The sequence below is a fragment of the Physeter macrocephalus genome, chromosome 4 (assembly GCF_002837175.3).
Source record: "Physeter macrocephalus isolate SW-GA chromosome 4, ASM283717v5, whole genome shotgun sequence".
Lineage (NCBI taxonomy): Eukaryota > Metazoa > Chordata > Mammalia > Artiodactyla > Physeteridae > Physeter > Physeter macrocephalus.
Genome location: NC_041217.1, coordinates 35,084,668 through 35,108,107, shown reverse-complemented (window position 1 = coordinate 35,108,107; position 23,440 = coordinate 35,084,668). Strand labels below are relative to the sequence as shown.

The following is a 23,440-nucleotide window of genomic DNA, read 5'->3' as shown; positions in this document are numbered from 1 at the left end:
CTTATCCGTTCTTCTGTCTCAGTTATTCTGCTATTGATTCCTTCTAGTGTATTTTTCATTTCAGTTATTGTAATGTTCATCTCTGTTTGTTTGTTCTTTAATTCTTCTAGGTGTTTGTTCTTTATTTTTTCTAGGTCTTTGTTAAAGATTTCTTGCATCTTCTCGATCTTTGTCTTCATTCTTTTTCTGAGGTCCTGGATCATCTTCACTATCATTATTCGGAATTCTTTTTCTGGAACATTTCCTATCTCCACTTCATTTGGTTGTTTTTCTGGCGTTTTATCTTTTTCCTTCATCTGGTACATAGCCCTCTGCCTTTTCATCTTGTCTGTCTTTCTGTGAATGTGTTTTTTGTTCCACAGGCTGCAGGATTGTAGTTCTTCTTGCTTCTGCTGTCTGCCCTCTGGTGGATGAGGGTATCTAAGAGGCTTGTGCAAGTTTCCTGATGGGAGGGACTGGTGTTGGGTAGAGCTGGTTGTTGCTCTGGTGGGCAGAGCTCAGTGAAACTTTGTCTATCTATTCATTTTTAAATCTCTGAGATGTCAGAAATGCGCAGAACTTCCAAAATATCTCACATTCCTTTCAGTGCCTAGAAATAAATGTTGCTTTAAAAAGCATATCAAGCAGCTGCTGGCCTTTTTTGAGATGAGCTGGGTTGGAATCAATGTACTGTTGATCACCAACATGTATTGAAACACACAATTTAACGTGGCTCTTGCTTTCTCCTCTGGTGTCAACCCTGTAATCCACTCAGTAGGCCAGAATGAGTGTTGGAATGGCCACTGTGTAGCCCCTGAAGGGTGACAGGAAAGAGTATAATATAAATGGTGCAGGACATTTGTCAAGCCAACTCTGCAGCTATCGAAAGTGGTGATGTTGAAATAATTTCACTGTGAGAAGATGAAAATGAAGAATGCAAAATAACAGGTATAATCAAAATTCATTTTTATTTAGAAATTGAAACATAGAAAAGCGTATGGAAGGTTATACACTAAAACGTCAATGGTCGGATTATTTATGATGTTTTGTTGTTTTGGCTCATTTCTATTTTCAACCTTTTCTACAGTGAATAAATATTGTTGTCTAATCAAAGGCTATTGAGAGAAAAGGGAGCAGGGTGGACTTACTCTCTGGTTTTGCTTAGCTGACCCTGGATGCTTAGTTTTTGTTAGAAATTGAAGGTTAAAGTTGTGATGCTCAGGAGCAGACAGATGTGCGACTATTGTAACTGCCATTCTGTGCTGTAGAAGGAACTGCGCCAGACACTGTGCAAAGATCTTTCATGTTCGTTATATTATTTACCCATCACAACAACCCTTCAGGGCAAGTGTTACTACCTCCAGTTTTACAGATGAGGAAGCTAGAGAGGAGGAATGTATAAGTAATCTTTCTAAGAACAGATGGTTAGTTTGATAGAAAGAAGTCAAATCCAGTTACTCATGATCTATTCAAGCCTCCTTGATTTCAGACTAGGAGTCTTCCGTGATAAACCCAAGCCACTTAGATTACTCATCCACGTCCCATCTCCTTGCTGCTTCTGCACATTTGGCATTCGATGAATCGACAAAACAGCCCTCAGTTTTAGACAACTTGTGTTTTAAGTGTGGCTCCACACAACTTGTCTGTGGAATAACTCTTCTGAAAAATTGGTCCAAGAGAAGTGAGAATGTTCCCCAATGCACTTTTACTGCATTATCTCGTGTGATTTTAATAGGAGCTTGGTAGGTAGGTATCATCATTATCCCTATTTTACAGTGCGAAAAACTGAAACCCAGGAAGTTTAAAAAAAATAGGTTCATGGTTCAAAAGTCAAATATTACACAAGGCTTCATTTAGACAAATAAATTGAAGAGCTGTCTCCATTCCTCCTGCTCTTATGTTCTTATCTCCATTAGCAACAATTTTTTTTGAATTTTATTTTATTTATTTTTTTATACAGCAGGTTATTAGTTATCTATTTTATACATATTAGTGTATATATGTCAATCAAAATCTCCCAATTCATCCCACCACAACTTTAAATTCTCTTAGTTGTTTCTGATATTTACCTCTGTCTTTTTAAAGTGTATTTTATTATTCTTCACTTATGGATTATAAATATTAAGTGATTTCTACATGAGGTTTTATCCTCTTAGACGTACTCCCCACTTCTCCTCCTAATGTAATAATATCTCTCCCTTTTGTTTAATCAGAACTCAATGTTTACATTATCATCACTATGTTAAGTGTGGCTCCCTGCCAAACCAGTTAATGTACTATAATTGCATTTTCTTTCTTAGTCAACCGTTTCCCCAACTCAGATTAAGAATTGCCTTGCCTATTTTGTTCGATTAATTGGTTTTCTGTCATCACTTCTTTCCAAACTCCCTAATAAAATTGGAAAAATCCCTCAGAATAGTGCTTTATTTTCCATGTGGTCACGTGTCTCTGGTAATCTGTCAGTTCTCTTTACCTGGAGAATATTTCTTGAAGACCTTCCATCCTCCCTTCCCATCTGGATTATTTCTCTTCAGATCTGCTCGGTGGCTGTTGTCCTGACATGTCCCCTTTCCCCTCTCCTAGGCTGAATCTCTGTCTTGGGCCCCAGATCTCCTTGTTTCCCCCCCACTCCCTTTGATTTGCTGGAGCACATCCTTTAGTAGCTTCCTTAGAAAGGGATCATGGGTGATACTTTTTTTTTTGAGACCCAGTATTTCTAGAACTCTCTTTATTCTACCCTCACATTTAATTGATTATATGAGCACTGAATTTTAGGTTGAAAAGTAATTTCTCCTGAAAATTTTTAAGATATTATTTGTCTTCTAGTTTTTATAGCTTTACTGTTGAGAAATGCCATTTAATTCTTGTTTCCTTGTATGTAATCTGTTTTTCTCTCTAGAAGCTTAATGCAGATACCTTTGGTAATTCTGAAATGTCATTGTGCTTATTGTTCCTGACTTTAGAATCTCTTTGATGCAGTTTATTTATGGAAAAAAAAAAACACTTCATCATGGGCGGGGGTGGGGACGGGGAGAAAGAAGGATCTTTATCCTTGTGGTCCAGTCCATATGCTCATTACCCAGCTTTTTAACCAATCTCTTTTTTTCCTCCATGGTTTACTGTTGTCATCTGTGGTATATGGTATCTCTAATGCCTGGGACTTCTGGGGACCTGGTATATGAGTGACTTTTCTTCTCTTTGGCATCTAGTAGTATTCAGGTATCTCAGCTCTGCTAATTCATTCATCTGCTTTCTATCTTATAAAGATGGTTTGACTTTGCTCACTTGCTGTTCACTTCTCTTCCATTCCTTGTCTGTGGATTTATACCTTTTCAAATGCTTACTTTTCATTTTAATGGGGTTTGTGAAGGGAGCAGAGATGTCCCATCTACTATGTTTAACTGAATGTCACTAGAAGAGTTTTCTGTGCCATCATTTGGTGAATTATTTTGGAATGCTTTACCTGTTTATCAGTTTTAGATTTTTAAATGTCAAGTGTGCTTTAAAAGCAGGCCTTGCCCTAAGCTGTTGTTTCTGTGTTTGAACAGGATATAGCTGAGGCCATAGCTGTGACATCCTAGGCTTATTTAATAGTCCCAGTGGACCTCAGTGCTGCTTAGACAGGGAGGACCCCAGTGCCATGAGCAGCCATGACTTGGGTGTGATGGTCATCTGGATTCCATCTTTCCACCCATGTGCCTTGACTCTCTATACTCATGGGAGGTGGCCAGGCTCTAGGGTCATTTAGTGGAAAGATTCCTAGATTTCCTTTTTTTATTCTTTTATTCTTTATAATTTATGAAGTCATTTATGACCGTATGATCTTGAAAAAAAATACAGATAAGGCTGAAATTCCTCTAAGGCACTCATCACCCAAACAGATACACCTTGTTCACTTTCCTCCCATGAAAGGTAGCCATTGTTATCAGATTTCAGTGTAGCCTTGCATACCTTTCATACTTTGTATGTACATATATGTGTGTGTGTGGTTTAGAAATGTATAAATATTTTTAAGTTTTCACTTTTTTCCCTCATATTATGTTTTGAAGATGTTTCTGTATTAGAGTATGTAGATCTGCATAACTGGACATAATATGGATATGTGATAATTGATTTATTCTATTGTTGAAAATTATTCTATTGAAAATTTAGGTTGCCTCTCTTTTTTTTTTTCTTTTGCAAATGCAGCTGCAGTACATTGCCTGTTCATGCCTCCTTGTTCATAAAGTGTTTCTTTAGGGCAATACCGAGAATAGAATAGAGCAGGAGTTGGCAAAGGATGGCCCAGGGACCAAATCTGGTCTGCTGCCGGTTTTTGTATGGCCTGCAACAAGAATGCTTTCTACATTTTAAAATTGTTTTATTCAGTGATCTTTCCCTCACTGATTTGAAAGATCACATTTAATATATTGTAAATATCCAAATGTACACGGATTCATTTTGGAGCTCTCTTTTCTGTTGCATTGATCTATTTAATTAGTCCTGTTTAAAATATTAGAGTTTTGAATGTCTTGATTCCCAGTAAGGAAAGTCCTGTGCTCCTTTTTGTTCTTTTTTGGAGTTACATTGGCTGTTTTTGCACATTGCTTCTTCTCTATGAATCTTAGAATTCCTCAAAAGTGAAGTTTCTCAAAACTCCCTTTGGTATTTATATTGGAATTTATTAGATTTGCTTTGAATTGTATCTTTGAGTAGAGTTGACATGTCTATACTGCTGAGTCTTCCCAGCCTTGAATAGTTATTTATTCAAGTCTTCCTTTATGTTCTTACATAAAGTTTTATCATTTCTTAGAAGTCTTGTGCATTTCTTTTTGAATTATTGCTATTGTGTAGGAAAGGTATTGATTTTTGTTTTGAGTTGATAGTTTTGCATCTACTTTAAATCTTTTTTTAGCTCTAGTGATTTGTCGGTTGTTTCTTTTGAATTTTCTAGATTGATGGTCACATCATCTACAGATAATGACAGTTTTGTTTTTGCCAACAATTTTAACTCTTGCTGCATTTAATTGTTTCACTATACTTGGTCCTTTGGTACAGTTTTGAATGATAGAGGAAAAAAATGTCTTTCTTGAAGCTAGTGGGAATATTTTCTCTGGGTTTTTGACATACCCTCTTTATCAACTTAAAAAAGCTTACTTTATTGTCATCTATTGAGTGACCATATGATTATTCTGCTTTAATTAATCCCATGAGTTACATGGATTTCTAATGTTGAATCATCCTTCCATTCCTGGGATAAATCTTACTTGATCGAGGGTATTCTTTGAACCATTCCTGTATTTGATTTGCAGCTATTTAATTTAGAATTTTTAAGGTAATTTCTGGAACAAAGATTGACTTCTGGTTTTCTTTTCTTGTTTTGGCTTTTTATGACTTTGGTATCAGAGTTATGCTGGCATCATCAAATGAGTGGAAGCTTCCCATGGTTTTCTCCCCTCTGAAACAGTTCCTATGAGATGGAAATTATCTGTTTCTTGACCATCTGGTAGAACTTGGCTCATTAAGAATATCTGGGCAGTTTTTCTTTGAGCATAGAGCTTTGACCACTGTTTCAATTTTTCTATGTTTATGCTTTTTTTTTTTTAGTCTTCCTACTTTTTCTATGAGAGTTTTAGGTAGTTTAAATTTTCTAGATAAATTATCTTTTATCTAGGTTTCCAAATATATTGCTATATACTCTCCAAAGATTTTTAAATGTCCTATTATTATTTCCTCTTGTTGTTTATTTCACCTTATTTTCTTAATTGATCACACTTGCCAAAGTTTATCCATTTTTATTATTCCTGCAATAAAAACTTTTAGCTAAAATGAATGAAATTTAAAGTAATTTACTGGTGTGTTAATTTTTGCTAATATTTGTTGTTGGTGAGCATAGACTTCATGATAAATTTTTTAAATGTACTTATATTCCTTTCCTGGCTTAGTACACATTCAGTTTGATTATGGCCCACATATGTATGAAAATTGCATGTATTCGCTATTCGTCAGATCTGTCTTATTAGACAAGACCTAATGATTCTTGTGATAAAACATACATAACAGAAAATGTACCAGTTTAACCACTTTTACGTGTAAAATTCAGAGTCATTAAATACATTCACATTGTTGTGCAACTGTCACCACCATCAGTCTCCAGAGTGTTTTTATCATCCCAGATTGAAACTCTGTGCCTACTAAACAACAACTCCTGTTACCTCTTCCCCCTAATCCCTGGAAACCACTATTTTACTTTCTTTTTCTATGAGTTTGACTATTCTAGGTACTGTATATACGTGGAATTGTGCAATATTTGCCCTTCTGTGTCATGATTATAACTGAGCCTAGCATCTTCATGATTCATCCATGTCGCAGTGTCTGTCAGAATTTCCTTTCTTTCTAAGGCTGAGCAGTATTTCCATTCTGCATATATACCATAGTTTGCTTACACATTTATCCATCAATGGACATTAGGGTTGTTTCTATCTTTTGTCTATTGTGAATAATACTGCTGTGAACATTGGTATACAAATATCTGTTCTGTCCCTGCTTTCATTTCTTTTGAATATATACCTAGAAGTGGGTTGCTGCATTATATGATAATTCTATTTTTAATTTTTGAGGAACTGCCATACTGTTTTCCACAATGGTTACACCATTTTGCATTCTCAGTAGCAATGAACAAGGATTCAATTTTTCCACATCCTCATCAACACTTATTTTCTGTTTTTGATTATAGCCATTTTAGTAGGTGTAAAGGTGTGGTTCATGTGGCTCATTATGGTTTTGATTTGCATTTCCTTAATGAATAGTGATATTGAGCATCTTTCATGTGCTTATTGACCATTTGTATATCTTCTCTGGATAAATATCTATTCAAGTCCTTTGCCCATTTTTGAATTGGGTTGTTTTTCTGTTGTCAGAATTCTTTATATATTCTGGATATGAATCCCTTATTGATATGTGATTCTAAATATTTTCTCTCATTCTTTGCGTTGCCTTTTCACTCTGTTGATAGTGTCCTTTGATGCATGAAAGTTTTTAATTTTGGTGAAGTGCAGTTTATCTATTTTTACTTTTGTTGCCTGTGCTTTTGCTGTCTTATCCAGGAAATCATTGATAAATCCAGTATCATGAAATTTTTTTCCTATGTTTTCTTCTAAGAGTTTTACAGTTTCAATTCTGATGTTTAGATTTTTTTTTTTTTTTGGCTGCACCACGCAGCATGTGGGATCTTAGTTTCCAGACCAGGGATCAAACCTGCGCCCCCTGCAATGGAAGCATGGAGTCTTAACCACTGGACTGCCAGGGAAGTCCCTGATGTTTAGATTTTTGATTCATCAACTTAATTTTTGTATCTGGTATAAAGTGAGGGTTCAAATGCACTGCTTTGCATGTGGTTATCCTGTTTTCTTAGCACCATTTGTTGAAGAGTTTAACTACCCCAGCCTTCTTTGGTTTACATTTTCATGAAATATTTTTTTCCATCCCTTCACTATGTGTGTCCTCAAAGCTAAAGTGAGTCTCTTGTAGGCATAGTATAGTTGGATTTTGTTTTTTAATCCATTTAGTCACTCTGTGCCTTTTGATTGGATAATTTAGTTCATTTACATTTAAAGTAATTATTGATAGATATGAACTTACTAGTGCTATTTTGTTAGTTGTTTTCTGTTTGTTTTGTAATTCCTTTGTGTTTTGGTTCCTCTTTTGCTCTATTCCTTTGTGATATGATGATTTTCTGTAGTGGTGTACTTTGATTCCCTTATCTTTGTATATCTACTGTAGGTTTTTGCTTTGTGGTTGCCATTATGCTTTCATAAAACATCTTATAACAGTCTATTTTATGCTGATAACAAGTTAACTTCAAATGCATACAAAAGCTCTAGGTTTTTACACTTCCACTCCACACATTTTGTGTTTTTGATGTCACAATTTACATTTTTACATTGTGTATTCATTAACAAATTATTGTACTTGTAGTTATCTTTAAAACTTTTGCTTTTAACCTTTATACTAGCGTTATAACTGATCTGCGCACCACAATTACAACATTAGAGTACTCTGAATTTAACTATATGTTCACCGTTACCGTTAGGCTTTATACTTTCACATGTTTTCCTGTTACTAATTAGCATCCTTTTGTTTCAACTTGAAAAAAATCCCTTTAACATTTCTTGTAAGGCTGGTCTAGTGGTGATGAATTCCTTCAGCTTGTTTTTGTTTTTGTTCGGGAAAACTCTTTATCTCTCCTTCAATTCAGAAGGACAACTTTGCCAGGTATAGTATTCTTGGTTGGCAGTGTTTTTCTTTCAGCAATCTGAATATATTATGCTGCTCCTTCTGGCCTACAAAATTTTTGTTGAAAAATATACTGATAGTCTTATGGGAGTTCACTTGTATATAACAAGTTGCTTTCTCCTGCTGCTTTTAAGGTCCTCTCTGTCTTTAACTTTTCACAGTTTAATGTGTCTTTGTGTGGGTCTCTTTAGATTTATCTTATTTGGTACTGTTTGGGCTTCCTAGATATAGATGTTTGTTTACTTCCTCAGGTTAGGGAAGTTTTTAGCCATTGTTTCTGTGAATAAGTGCTCTGCCCCTTTCTCTGTTTTCCTTCTGGGACCCCCGTAATACATTGGTCTGCTTGATGGCATCTATAAGTCCCTTAAGCTATCTTCATTCATTTTCATTCATTTTTTTTTTTTTTTGGTTCCTCTGATTGGATGAAGTCCACTGCCCTGTCTTTGAGTTTGCTGATCTCTTCTTCTGCTTGATCTAGTTTGTTGTTGAACTGTTGAACCCTTCTATTGAATTTTTCAGTTCAGTTATTGTATTCTTCAGCTGTATGATTTCTGTTTGATACTTTCTTATATTTTATCAATTTATTCACAGGGAATTGCTCCATATATAGCTGTCCATTCAGTGCCTCCATGGGAGGAGTGGAGTTCAGGACCCCCTTATGTCACCATCTTGATTGACTCTCCTGTTCTTTTTCAAGATTGTTTTGACCATTCAGGGGTCCCTTGAGATTTCATGTTAACTTTAGTATGAATTTTTCTGTTTCAGCAAACAAAAATCTTTGGGATTTTGATAGGGATTTCATTGAAGCTAGAGAAAGCTTTGGGTGGTAATGTCATCTTAACAATATTAAGTATTCTAGCCCATGAATATGGATGTCATACCTACAGTGTTTTGTAGTTTTCAGTGTACAATATTTTGCCTCCTTTGTTAAGTGTATTCCTAAGTATTTTATTCTTTTTGATGCTGTCATCAATGGAATTATTAATTTCCTTTTCAGGTTGTTCATTGTTAATGTATAGACATGCAACTGATTTTTGCATGTTAATTTCATATACTGCAACCTTTGCTGAATTTGTTAGTTACAACTCTTTAAATAGAATCTTTAGTGCTTTCTACATATAAGATCATGTCATTTGTGAACAGAGGTAATTTTTCATCCTTTTCAATTTGGATGCTAGGCCTATTAATTTCTATTCAGCAACTCTGTATTCTTTCTTACTTTTGGTCTGTTAGGTGTCATTTTCTAGGGAGATATATACTAAACCTTCTTCTGTAATTGTGAATTCCAGTTGCTTTTTAAAAGTCCAGTGTCATTCTAAGCCATATTGTTCTTGAAAATATTGAGGTCCTGAAATTGACACTTGGTGGGTATCTCTCAACCATTGCTAAAGGAACACATGCATGAAGTATCTGTGGAACAAACATTTCTTGAAAATCTACTTTGTATATGGCACTGAAGAGATAAACTTCTTGAAGATTCCAGTCTAGAGGAGGGGATAACCACTGTTACACAGATGTGAAGTTGTATAATGTAGTGGGGGGTAGGAAGACATTGAGTTAGAGAAACCTGTGTGAATCCTGCTCTGTACTTACCAGTGTATATAAGCTGGGGCCAGTTACTTAATGTCTGCTTCTCTAGTTCCTTTGTAAAATGGGAATAATTTAACCTACTTTGCAGTATAGGTAAAGCTCCTCACATAGTGAATTTTTTTACATTAAAAATTGTAGCTCTCTAAGACCTATAGATTGATGCTATCTATCCCATAGCTTATAGAAACAGAAAACAGGTGATCAACACTCCCAGTTTTAGGGTGGCCTACAGTTATCAAATACCAACTGTGAACTAGGTAGATGGGGAGCCTGAGCTTGCTCTGGGCAGCACAGTTAAAAGGTGGAAAGCCAGAACCTGAACCCAATTGGGGCTGGTCCAAAGCCATTGCTCTCCTGAGCTGACATTGGCCTGGAGCTTGAAGAAGGAATAAGGAGGGCACATTCTAAGTAGAGAAAACAGCTTGTACAAAGGCACAGAAATGTAAAAGTGCATGTTATGTTTGGAGAGTGGTGAATAGAGCTCTACCATTGATAAAGAGTGGTAGGAGTTAAGGTTGGAAAGTGAAATGGTCTCTGATTGTAAAGTGCCTTCCCAGTTTGGATTTTAGTCTGTAAGCAACGGAAAAGCCGCTAAAATACTTTGCATAATGCAGAGTCATAGTCAGTGTGCTTGATGAACTAGAGGGGTAAAGGCCAAAGTAGAGCATGCCAGTTAAGAAAGAGGCTTCTGTGAAATCCAGAGCAGAGACGTACAGACTGGAGGTGGGTCCATGGTAGTGGAAAAGTAAAAACACAGGGTGACAGGGTTCTGTTGGCCATTCCAGAACTTTTAGCAGGACCCCAGGCACTTAATATATGGCTTAAGCTTTCTAAATGTAACAGGAGACAGCTGTTTGCCTAGTTATTTGAAAGTTCTCTGAAATTTTTTCATATGCTGCATGGATTTGGATCCTAAGTTATAGCCTCTGCTGTTTTTAACTGAACTGGACTTCTAAACTATGAAGCAGGTAACTGTTGCGTTTAAGCAAAACCGGCTTTGCCTTCATCACTGCAGGTATCTGACTGTCTCTTAGGAGCATGCATTGCTTAGATCTCAGTAGCAAACAGAGATTGAAAAATTTAACTTCATCGGCCAGAGATTTTTTTGATGCTCCATACGTGTGCAAGAGGGAAGGAAGTGTTGCTTTCTGAGTGCCTTCATGTATTCATTTGGCTTGGATATAGCATGGGGACGGAATAGTAAGGAAGTCAGGAGATTCCGTAACTTACGTAGGGCAAAGGGAGGAACAGGTGTAAGATATTTATTGAGCGCACACAGAGTACGCGTGGGCCTTGGGTGATACAGATTGAAGAATAGGCCACGCTGTCCTTCAGGAACTTACCGTGCTGGTGGGAACATGAGAGAGATGGGTAACTGGCAAAACAGACTTCTAAGTGGAAATGACCCAAGTGCCTTGAGAAAGGAAGCAAGGGGAGCAGCGTCCTGGCGGGTTGGTACAGAGATGGGACAGGGACACCGGAATGACTTTGGGGTTTGGGTCCTCCTGACCCTGAGTGTTTCACTCTGACCACCCTTCTCTTTCACAAGAGCTATAATTGTTTCTTTTGTTGTCTTTGGTCTCATCTTTATGGCCTGTGGGGTGTCCACCCCTCATTTGCTCTCCCTGGTCTGCACTAGTCTCTCCCGTTGCCATGTCCTTGTTTATCCTCTCTTTCCCTCTGGTTAGTGTTTTTATTAGAAAATGAAAAACTTCAGCGATTATGTGGAAGAACTGTGTCCAGCTGCTCAAACCCACCCAGTTTCTTTTTTTAGCTTCTCCCCCACTTAAAAATAAACAGCATCAGGTCCCACTTGCCAAGCCTTTGTCACTGTCTCCAGCAGCCGTTCCTCCGGCCCATATGCTCCCCCAGATGCTCAGCCCGTCCCCTCCTCCCGTCTCAGCCCCACGTGCAGGCCCTCCGTGGACAAGTGCGGGGCCCCCGGAGCACAGCCACCTGCAGCCCCACCACACCATCTGCTTCTCACCCCCATGGCGACTCTGAGCATCACTTCTGACCCAGATTCCGTGGACCGCACCCCCTCAGGCCCTGGCTTGTTTGCCTGGCCAGTCCTGTGATTTCCAAGGACAGGATGTTGCCTGGAAAAGATAGAGGGGTTGCCATGGAGATATGAATAAACACACTTGCGGACACCTCTGCAGCAGGAACTGCAAACTCTTCTGACAGACGTTTAGTTCAGCCCCAGGTTTCCTTTGTTTGGGTTACGTGCCCCACCTTTGGAGTTAGTGTCTTAGAGGGACGTTTAGAGCCGTCGCTAAACTGTTAGTTATAGCATTTCCGCACACCACCTCTTGTTTCTTCTTTCAGAGACAGCGAGCTCACCCAGAGGAATTAGAGGGTACCTGCCCTTGGGCCTGAAGAGTGGGTTATATCGACAGGAACATGGAGAGAAACTGCCCCAGTCTGTCGCATGAGTTAAGAGTCTGTGTGGTAGCACTGGGCACCCCTGTAGGGGAACAAAGTGGTGCTTTCCAACGTGCTCGGCCTCCCATTCTTCCTTTCTCCTCCAGGTCTCAGGGCTGTGAGGGTGAGGAGGTTGCTACATCTTGCCTGAACATAACTGGGGACACAAGAGGCTCCTCCTCTCTCAAATGTGATACCAGGTGGTAGTGAGGGGGAGGCGAGGGGGCCTAGCACTGGGACACTAAAAGAATGCTTTCCCTGCCCTGGGGTGCACTTTTCTGGGCCCCAGGGGGAAAGGGGCATGTTTTTGCCATTGCTCCTAATGAGAGAGGAAGGGAGGTTCTGTGCCCCATGGGCCAAGAGAGAAGTTAGCTCTATAATGAAAGTAGAAGAAAACCTTTGACCCTTTCTCAAGAGGGCGCTGTTGACGTTTTGGGCAGGACGGTTCTATCCCACACATTGCAGTCTGTTTATAGTCCCTGGCCCATCAAATGCCACAGTTACCTCCTGGCAATCGTGTTGTCCTTGGGACAACCAAACACGTCCAGCAAATTTCCAAACATCCCCTGGGGTACAGTACCACTCTCAGTTTTTTTTTTTTGCTGCCAGAATATTGGATGGCCACAGACTCATCTATCCTCTGGGAAGAGACCGTGACCAGACCAGGGCTCTTTTTATCCTCATGTAGTCATGTTAATGAAAATAAAAATCTGTTTACTAATCAGTGCCTTATCTGATCAAGTTGGCAGTTCTTTCCATACCCAATGGCTCTTCATTGCACAATGATTTTTTTTTTTCCTCCCTGTTTGGTTTACAATTCCTCAGCCTTTGAAGCACCTGAGCCATGAGGATGGGTGACTAACATGTGAGGCTTGACCCTGCACATGAACAACCTGCATCCTAGATGTGAAGGACCACAGGAGTGATGACAGTAATTGCAATAGGACTTCAGAAGAGACAGTGCAAAAGATGCGAAGTGTTTAAAGTGGGAATTTTGGCCCTGTGGCCCTAGGTGCTCAAAAAGTCATATTTATTGACGGAGCTGGCTGGGCCAAGGGAGTATACTCTTCCAGCCTTGCCCAGATGGCGTTTTTTTTTCTTCTGGGAACCCTGAATTTGGTGCTTACCTCTAGAGTTCCTGTAAACCAATGACTAAGGCCAGATGGTTCCCAAGATAGAAAGAAATCCCTGATGTCAAATCTGTCACCTTCTACAATGAGGCGAGGGAACCCAAAGAGGAAAGACGCGTTGCAGCCAAGACTTCCATCCCCTTTGCTATTAATTATTACCCTCCTGTGGATTATCCAGACAGGTCCTCTTTTTCCTTCCTTCTGGCCCATCATTCGGCCTTCCCACTGATTCACAGTGAAGAGACACAGTCTTCTGTCAAGTTTGCTGCGTGTTGGCAAGGCTAATTTTGTCAGTTCAGAGGATGGGGCTATTAGTTAAAAGTAGGTTTTTGGATTTTCTTTATCATCATCTATTTTGTCTTCCACTCATCCCGGGGTGGGGGGCAGATAATCAAGAATTGCCTATGAGCATCTTGATTTCTCCTTAAGTCTTTCTAGCCTATTGATTCCAACAGCCTGTGCCTTTAACATTCTTGTTAATTTTTTTAAAAAATAAATTAACTATTTCTAAAGATTGACTTGTAGTCGATCATTTCAAATTTTAGATCTTCCCTCCTGTCTCTGAGATCAGAGGCTCCTTTGTATTTGCTCTTACTCTGACTTCTGTTTTTCCTGAGCAGAAATAGGAATGTATTGAATCATGTAGCTGAGAGAGATGCTGGGGTAATCAGAGAATCAAAGGAAGAGCCGGAGGAACCAGGGCCTCAGGTGCTGGCGAGAGGATTCCCGTGCCTCCTGCCCTCGCTCTCCCCTGCATCTCTTCCCTTGCTCTGCCTCTTGCCCCCTAGCTTTGCCTCCCCCTGTAGCCCAGCCCTCGCCCTGTACCAGGTAACCCGGCACCACAGCCCCGCTTAGCAACCTAACGCAAGCAGTGTTTTCCTCTCTCGTTATCTCTGTGTTGATTATTTAATAATTGTAATCATTTCCCACAAAAGGAGAACCACTTTGAGCTTTAACCAAGCAATGTGTGCTCTCTGTAATTGACATTAAAAAGGGAAAGATCAATGGTGTCTTTGAACTCCCCTAACAGGATATAAGGTTAGGGAAGACAGATAGGGTTTGAACAGAAGTTCCTCACGTGCCTTAGAAATCAAATGTGTTATCAGTGACCCCTGTACCTGGAGAGAATTATTTGGGCACATTTATGTCAATTACAGCAGTTCATATTTTCTCGGTTTATTTTTGTGGATTTTTCCCCCTATCACTCTGCTTCCTCTCACGCCACCTCCTGAGTCACTGCTAATTGAGTCAGTAACACTCAGAAAGTATCTTCCTCTGCTCGAAAATGCAGAAACTGGCAGATTAATGTCTCCTTATTCTCCGAGGTGAAGAGTGCTGAATTACAATCCTGCTTCATCCTATTTCTCTTTCATTACCAGTTTTTATGCTGTGTAGTTATCTCTTATCTGGTCTTGTTTTTGGCAGCATCCCCTGTGCATGCTTGTGGCCTCTCAGAGGAGGGGGAGAGACTAGAGGTCATCCTGTCTGGTGGCCTCTAACCAGGGGCATGTCAGCCTCACTTGAGAGATTTCCAGAACAACCATGTGCAGGCAGACAACTTAGTCACTGCCTGCTACACAGCTTATCCATGAGAAAGTCACACTCTCACATATGGTGGCCAGTAAAACCCATGCTCCAAAATGATGCTGGAGGAGAGAGCCATGGATGGGAAGCTATAGGGTAGCAGGTATATCTGAGCCTACAGACCAGACCTGGGACTGGCAGGGGAGAAACGGGGAGGGGATCAGCAATTCATTTCTCTAGGCATTCAGAGGACACTGACCAAGGCTTACAGAGTAGCCACAGATGATCCATAGTAGGGTCACCAGGAGTAAGTAAATCTCCTGTTTGAGACTCACCCTCTAGCTTAGTCCTTTTTGCTTGTCAATTCAGAATTCTGTTTGTAACAGGAGCACAGCTGAAATCAAGATGCAGGTGACCCCAGAGATGTGCAGGCTTTAGGAAGATATTCAGGAATGATCTCTAGAACCTCTGCTCTCTCTCTTTTCTATGTCTTTGTTTTTTTGTTTAAATCTTTAAAAATATTTATTTATTTATTTGGCTGCGTCGGGTCTTTTTGCGGCACGCGGGATCTTTTCGATGCAGCCCGCGGGCTCTCTAGTTGCAGCGCACGGGCTTAGTTTCCCCGCAGCATGTGAAATCTTAGTTCCCCGACCAAGAATCGAACCCGTGTCCTCTGCATTGGAAGGCGGATTCTTAACCACTGGACCACCAGGGAAATCCCTCTTTTCTGTGTCTTTGGATTAGGCTGAGGTATTTGTCAGAAACCCTGGGTTGAGCCGTACCTGGTTCTCATTCTGAATCTGCAGTCCCGAAGGACGATCCCTGTGCATGTACTGGTGGGGCGCACACACTCCAGCCACAGCATTGTGATCTCACTCAGTAGGGCACCAGAATGATCAACGCTGAGAAATAAACACTTCGTTTAATTTATGAAATCCCTGAGAAAATATTAAAAGAGGAGGAAAAGTGCAGTGAAGACCTTAGATGGATGAGCAGAATTTTTTATCATCATTACTGGAAAACATCTCTCCAGTTCCTGCATATTTCAGGCGCTGTGATAAGCTGACATTCTCTGATGCTGCTACAGGTTCACTCTTGGCGGGGCATGTACCCTGAGCTCTGATTCCAGGAAGGGGGTTGGCTTGTACTGATTCTCCTGAACCCTTTTAATGGGATTCCTTCTAATAGTGGGTCAGATTTTTGGGGGTGCTTCCCAGAGTCAAGTTAACTGGCCCAGAAGATTGCCCTGAGCTTGACCTCATTACATAGAGTTGTGCTTGTTATCATGGAGAGGAGTCTAAACAGTTCTTGTACCTGTAGATTTATGTGCAGAAAGCGTGTGGAGACATTTCAGCTAGATCCTAACTAGGTTCGGTGCTTGTGTTACACATGTCAGAGGGAAGCCCATTTTGGCAGTAGGAAATAGCAACTTGGGAGTGTGTCACTTCATTCCTTAGACCAGAACGAGCATCTTGCAGGAATAGAAGTTTTGAGAGCTGTTTAAATATCAACCTACCTCAGGCTCTGCAGGGAGGCATCCTGAGCTGGTAACAGAGAAAGGCTGTGTGATGTCTCAGCCCGATTTTTTCCATCCTTGTGATGAGATGCCTTCTACCTTTTCCCCATAGGCCCAGTTCCTCTCCCCGCAAGCTCGCCGTCGACTCCATGCTGCCCTTGCATCTTGTTCCACCTCCATGCTGATCCTGTCCAACCTGGTGTTTCTTGGGGGCAGTCAAGTCGGGAAAATCTACTGGAATAGGATCTTCATACAAGGTAAGTTGCTGTTTTCAGACAATGTCTTGTTTTCCGCATTTGTGCAGCTGGTATCACGTATGTGATGGCGGGGAGGCATTCCTTGCTCTATGCGTGGTGTGTGACCTATAAAAATACCAGCCAGGAGCAAAGTCCTGTGTTTAGCTGTGGTTTTAACTGTTCCCTATTTTGATGTACATTTTATCTGCCGTGTGTGATACTCATCATCAAAATGTACCATCCCAAACTCTCTCATTCCCTTCTACTAAGTTACCGCTCCAATTTCTGGATTTTTCCTAATCTTCCCTGCTATCTTTAGATCAGCCTTCACTATACTGTAGAGTCTTAACCTTGTTCCACTTACTACTCTGAACGTCCTACCAGGAGAATGTCCTAGAAGCCCCATTGTGCTGCTGCTATGGGCATGGTGCCTGGTTTGCCACACCTCTTTGTTGTGGATGTTTTTTTTTTCTGAATGCTGGCTTGCCAGCATCAGTAACCAACCTCATGTTTAATGTACGTGTGTTTAATGTCATGTAGGTCTCCATGTCCACACAGAGTCACCCCTGCAGCAGGTAAAACTGCATTAGTAATTGCATTGCATTAATAATTGGTCATCATTTATTTATGGTCATCATTTCCTTTGGGCTAGAACTGAGAGTTACATCACGTCCTAAGAGTACTGGGAGAACGGGAACTACTCACAGAGCACATTATTCAGCCAGTTCACTGTGTGTTCAGAGCCAAGGTCCCCTGTTCCGTTTCCCTGACCAGTGAACTGGTTTTGGGTTTTTGGTTTCGGAAATTTTGCCAAGTGGTAATGGTCATGGCTAGGCTCTCACCTCTACATCTGGGTCCCCGACAAGCCAGTGATGCTTTGGCTGCAGCTCTTTTCACAACAGAAATAACCCCAACACAGCTGCATGATCCCAGGGTGCCAAGTCATGAATCTAAACTGTGGCAGGCTTAGGTGAGCCAGGCTCAAAGGGACCATGAGAGAGCCTGTTCTGCTTTCATCTTGTCACTACAATACCCCTTTGATCTTGCTTTCTGAGAAATGTTTTAGCTGATAGTTCCTGAGAAGACCAGGTACTTTTTTAAGTGGAAGCCGCCCTTTAATAAAGATGGTAGGTGGACTGTCCTGGTGGTGCAGTGGTTAAGAATCCGCCTGCCAATGCAGGGGACACGGGTTCGAGCCCTGGTCCAGGAAGATCCCACATGCCACGGAGCAACAAAGCCCGGGTGCCACAACTACTGAGTCTGTGCTCTACAGGCCATGAGCCACAACTACTGAGCCCATGCGCCACAACTACTGAAGCCCGGGCGCCTAGAGCCCCTGCTCCGCAACAAGAGAAGCCACCGCAATGAGAAGCCCGCGCACCGCAAAGAAGATTAGCCCCCATTCGCTGCAACTAGAGAAAGCCCACGCACAGCAACAAAGACCCAACACAGCCTAAAAAAAAAAAAAAAGATGGGAGGTAATGGGGTGCAGAGGACCTAAAGATAAAAGAATCCTCCTAGAAGTGGGCAACACAATGTCGACCTTTCTTGCCTCCTCCCACCATGCCTAGCACAGTGCAAAGAACATGATGACTCTGAAAACTGCTGACTTGGGCTTTGCTGGTCACATGAGCAAGAAGACTCTAATCTTTGCTTCAGTAAACAAACACAGTGGGTGTTTGCTACTTGTAAGGTGCTGAGAAGACAAGGGTGGAGAAAGAAGCACAAATGTGGGAGCCAGACACGCAGACGTGTCAACAGAGTCAGGTAATTGCTGTGCCAAAGGCATACGGAATTGCTGGACGTCACAGCATGGAGGGCTGGCCTTCCCGTGGAAGTTGAACTTCACAGAGGAGGCGACATCTGAACTGGAGCTTTGAGCAAGAAGGAGGAACTTGCTAGGTGAAGGAGGCAGGGGCATGGGGGTATTGAACACTAGCGGCTACGTCAGACCATCCCAAACTCTCAGCAATTTTTCCCCATGGAAGTGTATTCCTCTCGCAGTTCAGTGAAGGTCCAGTGGTTTTTTCTAAGCAGTGACTCCAGGACCTAGACTGTTTCTGTTTTGATTCTTCACCTTGTTGTCCCGGCATTACGGAGGAGAAGAGAACACGGGGACAGGGTCACCAGGTACTAAACACCCCCGCCAGAAGTGACGCTCGGTGTTTCTGCCCCCGTTCCGTTGGCCAGCACCAGTCACGTGACCACCCTAAATGCAGTTCAGGGAGATGTGGGGAAGCACACAGGTACCGTAGGCTGTGGCACGGCAGGACAGGGCACATGAGGCAACCGGCTGGAGGCGCCCAGGAGGCAGTTAAAAATGTGACCTGGCGTCGGGGAGGAGGATGGGACGGAATGACTGCGACACAGGGCATGGAGGCGGTGGGTGCGGCCGTGGGAGTGGAAACAGTTCTCTGAGCAGCGCGCACAGAGTGAGAAGAGACAGGCGGGAGGTAAAACCTGCCGATGCTGGCATTTAAAGGGGCAGAGGAAAGATAGCAGCTATAAGATGTTCTTTCTGCTTCTCGAAGACATGAAGATCAAAGCGTGATTTGCCCTGCACCCGGTGGAGCTAACATCAGGCACACGGGGGAACGGGGACGGGGCTCTGAAATATCTGGTCTGCTTCTGCTGTGTGGGTCCTATTATGATCTACGACTGGAGATACCTGTGTCCTCCTTGGAGCCAGGTGCTAGAGTCCCGAGCGAATGATTCTCTGAATATGGAGGGCTCTGGAATTGTTCCTCTCATCTGAGGCCAGGGAAGCTCAGCTTAGAAGGCATTTTCTATGTCAGAGATTCTTCACATCAGCCTGGTCCCATCTCAACTGGTCTGTCCCATGGGTGCCCTCAGTCAGGGAAGGTTTCCTGGGGTTTTGGTGGTTACCTCGTTTGTTCCCCGCTGCGGGTCTTTTATCCCTGAGTGATTGAATTTAGATATCTCGTGGAGGAAAGTGAACCAGATGGGGCCAAATCCACCATCCTTGAGAACTCTGGATTTCTTTTCATAACTAATTTGATTGACCTGATAGAAGATTAGTATGAATATTCATGTTTTGGTACAAAAAAAGTATTAATGAGTTTATAGGATGCTTCCTCAGCCGCTGCTGGGGGTGTCATATTAGCTTTCTAAAATAAAAAAAATCTGAATTCTGAAAATCGTCTGGCTCCAAAGGTTTCAGATAAGGGATTGTTGTGCTGTACCTATAGCTGCTGATGGATGAGCCAGGACTTAGACATCCTGCTTGTCTCTGGCCTCTTCCTTCGGCCACGTGATCAGGACCTGTTTTTCCGAGACCCATCTCTACACACGGAGGAAAATGCGAAGGAGTGAGTCAGGAGGTCTGACTGTGGGGAACGGAGAGCGGTTAAGCTCAGTCTCTAGATTTCCAGGTTTCATGGGAAGGTAACTCTTCCCCCAAGGGTAGCCACCCTTGTCCCTTTGTGCCTTGATGGGCTGGGACTTGCAGTGACAGACCAGAGCTGGTAGGACCACAGATTTCCAGGGTGTCCAAGGAGGACAGGGATTATGGAGGAGATTACCAGAGCCCCAGAGAGAATGGGATGTGGATACACACACGCCTTAAAGGACAGCCTCATGAATCCTTAGGGAGCCTTTTCCCAGTATCACTGGTGTCTCTAGGCGTGTCTCATGATTAGCCTGGAGGAGTTGCCTCGTCTCCCTGACTCCAGTTCACTGCTTTAGACATGGATTTGTTTGCTTTAAGCTACAAAGCTTGTTTTAGTAAATATCTAAATATGTACCTTATGTAAATATCTCTATCCTGGTCTCAAGGGGGTTGGTGATGTGAGGCTGTAAAACCAGACCCTTCCCTTTCTGCTGTGCACTCTGCCCGGCTGTCCAGAAAAGTGGACAATGCCAGCCACAGGATGGAAATGCTGAGTGGCTTTCTGGGGGTCTGGCACATGTCACACAGTGTTATCTCTGCTGCAGAGATTGGAAAAGTAATGTTCAGTTAATTCAGTGGAGAATAAAGAATCTAGATCTTTGCCTTAAAAAAAAATCCCCCAACTTTTCCTATTGAAATTTACGTCAAGCAGCTTGAGGAGTGTGACTGTTTAAGCCTATTATATATGTATTTAAAGGAACTTAGCTGGCTCTAGGGATCTGAGAAGGCTGTGGCTGGGGATTTGGTCCCTAAGCCTGCTCTAAGAGGGACCCTGCTGTGTCATGCTTTGCAGAGGCAAACACAGGCTGCTTCTTACATAACTCTGTGGCTCTGAAAAGGATTTGTTTTTGGAAGGAGCTTTCTCATGTCTGCCTTAAAATCTCGACATTGAAGTGTAAGTTAATTTTCTTGAACAAGCAGTTGATGACTGCTGTGTAACTCAAAAATATCAATGCATTATAACTCCAGATCTCCAAATCTGTGTCTGAAGCATCCTTGCAGTGCTCTGTTGTCCTGGGACAGTGGGGAGAAAAGGCAGTCAGTGGGGATGGGTATGCACTGGGAATATATCTGGCCTTGAGGGGGCTGAGAGCTTTATAGTGTTGTTTGGGTGCAGGGTTGTGTTCCTTCTGAAAAATCCATCTAGTCAACAGAAGGCATGGATTTTGTCAAAAAGGAATCATTTCCTAAGTGGTAGAGCCCCAGATCCTGCATCTGTTGGAGGTGGTAGAGACATGGTATCCATCAACCATTCTCCTGCCTGACTCCTCATCTCTCTTAAACACACACACACACACACACACACACACACACACGTGTTTGTTTTCCCTTCTCGTTGCCTGATCTAGGTTGGCAAACTGAATCTCAACACTTAGCTCCTGACCCTGTGTCAAGGCCAGGAGAATTGGGTTGTTTTCCCACCAGATTGCAATGAGAGAGGAGCTAGCAATTTTCTTATGCAGGTCAGAACCTTTACACTCCCCATATTTGCTTGCTATCTCTAGCTGAGAAAGGAGACAGTATATTTTCTCCCTGATTACTAGCTTGTCCAGGCGGTTTAGTCATCTCCTGACTCAGATGGCTCTGGACAGGCATCTTATTTAAAGCCGAATTGGGGTGTTGCACTGGAAATTCCTAAAGGCTGTGGTTAAATAGAAACTCATTCCCCTCACATCTCGTTACATTCTTGGGACTAAAATTTCATCTTTGATGAGGGAAGACAGAAGGCAGATGTCAGTGTCTCAGACACCTTCTTTGTGATTACTTATTTCACCCTCTTCACTAGCCCTTACCTTGCAATGGAGTTTTCATTGCTCTGATAGATTCTGCTTCTGCCCCACTGGATCCTCTGCAAGTTCTAGAAGAATTTGAGGAGCAGGAGCTTCCCACCCATGTATTGGCAGTGAAGTTGATACGTAGATATAGGTGAAGCGATTTATCCATGGTTGCACATTGGTCCATTAAAGACCATGCTTGGAATCTGAATTTCAAGACTTGAAGATGCCTTGGTTTCTTCTTTAGTCTGTGCCACGTGGTCACCCAGATGTCGTGGGCATCAGTTTTCCTAAAAGTATTTCAACACAAGTCACTAGGCATAGGACGTGAGAAATAGAGAGTGGGAGTTCTTCTCCAGAAGTGTGCCTGGGGTTATGTTAAAGCTGAGAGAATTTCTAAAATATCTAGAAAGGACTTTGAATCATCGTGCATTTAAGTACTGCTTTCTGTGAGGTTGTGTGAAACTTTTTCCTGTTAACTAGAAGTTTTTGCGAATTCATTTGAAAAGAGTTTTATGGAATTTGGGAACATTTTAAAGTGTCTTTAAATAGAATATCAAGTAAAGAATAGTGTGGTTAGACACAGTTCATCGAATAAAAAGAAAATAATTTTGATTTTTACCGATTCGAAGTCTCTACCTCTCATTGGCCCCCAATCGTATACGTGCAGTGTGATATTCAAAAGCATATTACAATCAAATCATTATATTGTACATCTTAAACTAATACATTACATGTCAATTATAGCTCCAAAATTATATGTCAGTTATTTCTCAATAGGAAAAAAAGGCATGTTACAAATTAAAATCAAACCAAAATAATTTTTAAAATTTAAATAAGTTCCCTTTATCCTCTAATTAAACCTGATATGTGTTCAATATATAAGAGGCTATCTGTAGCAGGATTCCCAAGTCTGTACTCTAAGGCTCAAAACAGGAAATCACGTGGGATTTCTGAAATGAACACACACATCCTGGAATTTATATTATTAATTTATTTGACTGCTTACCACTGTTGTTATTATATTACCAGTGGGTGCAGAAATAGCTCAGCACCAGCCGTGCCAGTGAATGCCGGCTGACGGTGAAAGGGGAGTGCCCTGGAAGTCTGAAATGGTTATCACACGCGCTGGAGACCCTTTTCACCAAACCTTCTCCTCAGGTCATTACTGAACATATTTTTTTTTTAACATCTTTATTGGAGTATAACTGTTTTACAATGGTGTGTTACTTTCTGCTTTACAACAAAGTGAATCAGTTATACATATACATATGTTCCCATATCTCTTCCCTCTTGCGTCTCCCTCCCTGCCACCCTCCCTATCCCACCCCTCTAGGTGGTCACAAAGCACAGAGCTGATCTTCCCTGTGCTATGTGGCTGCTTCCCTCTAGCTATCTATTTTACATTTGGTAGTGTATATATGTCCATGCCACTCTCTCACTTCGTCACAGCTTACCCTTCCCCCTCCCCATATCCTCAGGTCCATGCTCTAGTAGGTCTGTGTTTTATTCCCGTCCTACCCCTAGGCTCTTCATGACATTTTTTTTCTTAGAGTCCATATATATGTGTTAGCATATGGTAT

At 41.6% G+C, this 23,440-nt stretch overlaps 1 protein-coding gene across 1 annotated transcript in view; it reads left to right on the top strand.

Moving 5' to 3' along the window:
- The window catches only part of HHAT (hedgehog acyltransferase), a 364,592-nt gene that overhangs the window by 290,035 nt on the left and 51,117 nt on the right, over positions 1-23,440 (top strand). Inside the window, exon 14 of the mRNA XM_055084098.1 lies at positions 16,550-16,694. Within this exon, the coding sequence (XP_054940073.1) occupies positions 16,550-16,694 (145 nt within the window). The remainder of the gene's footprint in view (positions 1-16,549; positions 16,695-23,440) is intronic.